The sequence below is a fragment of the Cyprinodon variegatus genome, unplaced genomic scaffold (assembly GCF_000732505.1).
Source record: "Cyprinodon variegatus isolate N-32 unplaced genomic scaffold, C_variegatus-1.0 Scaffold459, whole genome shotgun sequence".
In the NCBI taxonomy this organism is placed as follows: Eukaryota; Metazoa; Chordata; class Actinopteri; order Cyprinodontiformes; family Cyprinodontidae; genus Cyprinodon; species Cyprinodon variegatus.
This window is the reverse complement of record NW_015150912.1, coordinates 38,003-41,976: the sequence shown is the minus strand read 5'-3', so window position 1 is coordinate 41,976 and position 3,974 is coordinate 38,003. Positions and strand designations below refer to the sequence as shown.

The 3,974-nt window shown below is 36.5% G+C and overlaps 1 protein-coding gene across 1 annotated transcript in view; it reads left to right on the top strand.

The window, feature by feature from the left end:
• Positions 1-704: 704 nt before the first annotated feature.
• Positions 705-3,974, top strand: part of LOC107094041 (3-oxo-5-beta-steroid 4-dehydrogenase-like) — a 5,827-nt gene continuing 2,557 nt past the window's right edge. The window contains exons 1-7 of the mRNA XM_015389439.1: positions 705-797; positions 912-1,079; positions 1,269-1,385; positions 1,564-1,641; positions 2,822-2,944; positions 3,303-3,412; positions 3,504-3,669. Of these exons, the coding sequence (XP_015244925.1) occupies positions 705-797; positions 912-1,079; positions 1,269-1,385; positions 1,564-1,641; positions 2,822-2,944; positions 3,303-3,412; positions 3,504-3,669 (855 nt within the window). The remainder of the gene's footprint in view (positions 798-911; positions 1,080-1,268; positions 1,386-1,563; positions 1,642-2,821; positions 2,945-3,302; positions 3,413-3,503; positions 3,670-3,974) is intronic.

Below are 3,974 nucleotides of genomic sequence, written 5' to 3'. Positions count from 1 at the left end.
CCGCTTCTATTTAAGCTACCTGTTTCCAGCCATTGATGCCAGATTATTCAAGCTCATTATCGTTTCCCATCTGAGTTCACAAGTCTCTGACCTGAATTTCTGTCTCTACAGAGTATCCAGTGAACCCGCCCCAACTGACGATTACCCGCATGTTCGCGTTTGATAAACTCTTGTTTGTAATCATCCTGGTCTGTCTGCTTGAATTCTGCGTCCTACGTTCTGAGGTTCTGACACAATCATCAACAAAAATATTAGAGGAAAAAATGACACTTCTTAATTGATCACAGACTGTTTTGCTTTTGTGCATCTTCAGTTCACAATAAGGAGGACTCTGATGAAGGCAGTGAGCAGCATGACAATGAGCGAGACATGCCTCAGCCAGAAGAGGACATGGATATAGACTTCTGATCCAGAAGACTTAAAATATGCAAAAAATTGAATCCTAGGCAAATAAATGGAATACTCTTTTTATAACAGACAAACTGCAACTAGCTTAGCAACATTTAGGAGCACAATTATAGTAGTTCAACACAAAGAACTGAATGTTCACATTAAACATCCATGTAATAAAATGGTTGCCTCAGTTAGAGGCCACTGACTGTTTGCTTGATGATATGTTAACTAGGTTCAAAGTCCAGGGTCGAGCTCTGTTATCTTTTAGGTTGAGTTGATAAAGTCTCTTTTGAATGCACATTTTTACACCAATGAATCTTTCAGTAGAGAGCCACAGTATTTCTCTCAGTGATGGCAATTGTATTCCACTTCTTGGATTGGGAACCTATGGAGACCCTCGCACAGTGAGTTGGAGAAAACTAATATGATTGTGTTTTCTTAACCCTTTCTACCTCAAATAGGAAAATTCATTAAAGCATTGTGTATTCAAAAAGCATGTGTGATTTGTATTTATAAAGACGCCAAAGGGAACAGCTCTCGAATGTGTCAAGCTGGCCATAGAAGTTGGATACAGGCACTTTGACGGGGCGCTGGTGTATTTCAATGAGCATGAGGTCGGCCAAGCTATTAGAGAAAAGATTGCAGATGGAACTGTCAGAAGAGAGGACATATTTTACTGTGGCAAGGTAACAAACCTATATGTGTCTAATTAAATCAGATATACATAACCAATTCAAATTTCTACAAATGACTGTCTATGAAATAAGATTGTTTGCTACTATTTGTTATGTTTCTTAATATTATCTTACATTTCTACTTTAAAATCTTATGGTTATGTTCTGAAAATTTATGCCACATTATATTGTAATCCCTAGCTCTGGAATACCTTCCATCCTCCTGAGTTAGTGAGACCTGCTTTGGAAAGGACATTGAAAACCCTAAAAATGGACTATGTGGATCTCTACATTGTGGAGCTTCCTATGGCTTTCAAGGTGCCAAAATGCTAAACATACAGAATCTTAAAGAGATGATAATGCATGTGTGAAGGTCAGTCACTGCTGCAATGAATTATTGTTCAGGTGTAGACTAAGCCACCAATTAGGCTGCCAGAGTAGATAAGACTTAGCATAAACTATTATTGCAGAGTAATTAACTGTGCCAATTTTTCAGCCCGGCAAGGAATTTTACCCTAAAGATCAGAATGGAAAATACATCTACCACCAGACAGACCTCTGTGCAACATGGGAGGTGAGCTATCCATGCAATGCAATCTGATAACAGAGTAAAATAACAATAGAAAAAAGGTTTTATGCTTGCATAGCTGTAAACACGGTGTTCTAATTAGGTATTACAATTTATTTGGTCAGGTCAGTTAAACACATTTTAGACAGCTATAACTCTCAACTAGCAATAACACATGATAATCTAATATCTTATATTGAAAAACAAATACTTTACAGAATAAGGTCTTAATAACTGACTGACAGAAAAAGATGGATACATAGATTTTGCTTGGAGTTGTAAAACACAATACAATGCATGTAGAAAATTGTAAGACTGTATTACACGATCTGTTATGGTTTCTGCATTTTCAACTCTGTTCCACAAATTGTAACAATCGCCCATATTTCACTCAGCCAACTTCTGAAAAGTCAAAAAAATTATTAACAGGCATTTCTTTAAAGAACTCAACGAACAAACCCAAACACAAATAAGTCATCAGCAACCTTTGCATTCTGCTCTTAAAACCAAAACAGAACAGGTAAATTATTTAATATATGCCCACAGCTATCAACACCCACAACACCTGTTTAAAAAGTAACTTATGAGTTACTCCAACATTTAATTTCCCTTTGGGATTAATAAAGTAATCAAATAAAAACAAAAGCCACAAAAAAAGACTGTTGTGTAGTTAATAACTGGGTAAGGCTGATAAAAGGTGATTCTCAGAAAGGTCTTTTGGAAAGTTTTTTTATTATTATTATTTCATGCAGAGATGAGAGCGAGAAATACTGTAAATCTGTATCACACAAGAAAAACACAGCTGGAGAAAATCTGCATACAAAAACTCCAGTCGTCTTTTAATGCAATCTGGTTGTCCTACTTTTTTTTTTTTTTTGGAGATCTGGTCACTCTAGATCTAGTTGTTTTTATTGCAAAGACTGAAATTAATTAGTTACTTGTACAAAAATTATGTAAATTTATCATTACATTCATCATAATGTTATTTTCAACTGTTATTTGTCATACTGACTTTCAAATAAATGATTAAATATAAACAAAGTATAAACAGTATTTAACTCCGAAAGAAGCAAAATAAAGCCTAATAAATTCATTTTAGCAGGTGTATTAGTCAGGATACCTGCTTTTGCTAACATGCTGCTGCTTTTAACTAATTTTTTTACTCAGTTCTGTATTCTCTCTTTAGGCTTTAGAAGCTTGCAAAGATGCAGGGCTGGTGAAGTCTCTGGGAGTCTCCAACTTCAACCGCCGGCAGCTGGAGCTGCTGCTCAGAAAACCTGGCCTGAAACACAAACCTGTGTCCAATCAGGTCACCATAAGTCTCCTCTATACTTACACACTCACCTCAGTATAGTCTTCATATACACCCTGATCTCCATTTTTATAGGTACCTCTGGTGGAGACGTGTAGATAGATATAATAAATATATTTTTATTTTTAAAAATGTGTTTGTTAACATGAAAAAACTGTCTAATCAGATAAAGATCACACATGTCCAGTTAAAGTCACAGTTGTGGAGTAAACTCTACAAAGGCCTATTTGTATTGCCAAGGTTGGTACATAGATTCCAAAGTCAATCCTTCTGATCTGATAACAAGTTAAATAGAGAGTTAATTTAGGCAAAGATTCACGATTAATGGTGTGCTCTCCTTTCACTGACCTTGTAGGTTGAATGTCACCCATATTTCACTCAGCCTAAACTTCTGGAGTACTGCCGTCAAAATGAGATTGTGATTGTGGGCTACTGCCCCCTTGGTTCTTCTAGAGATGCTTCTTGGTATGTGTTTTTGGTAAATACACATGTGCACACAAATACATATACCGTATATACATATATGCATAAATAGATGTTTTTATGTCTCATTAAGGGTAAATGTAAAGTCTCCTCCTCTTCTGGAAGATGAACTGCTGGTGTCTATTGGCAAGAAGTACAACAAGAGTAGTGCTCAGGTAGCTCTCCGCTTCAACATACAAAGAGGTGTGGTCGTCATTCCAAAGAGCTTCAGTCCTGAGCGCATCAAACATAACTTTCAGGTAATTCTAAATTGTTTGGTTAACCTGTATCATAGCACAAACTAAGTTTTGCAGGTTGTTTTTTTGTTTTTTTTTATTCCCATCTTTTCAAATCTTCATTTAGCCGGGAAAAGCGCTGAGCGCAGCCGCTGTGTCACGTGACCAAATTAGCTAATTTCATTGGCTAGAAGCTGCTCGACTCTATCGAGTGTAGATCGCTTTGGCTTGAGTTCACCAACTGGTCAACACTTTTGTGGCTGAATTTTTGCTGCTGAATTTTTTGCAGCTGAATTTTTGCAGCTGAATTTTTGCAGCTGAATTTTTTA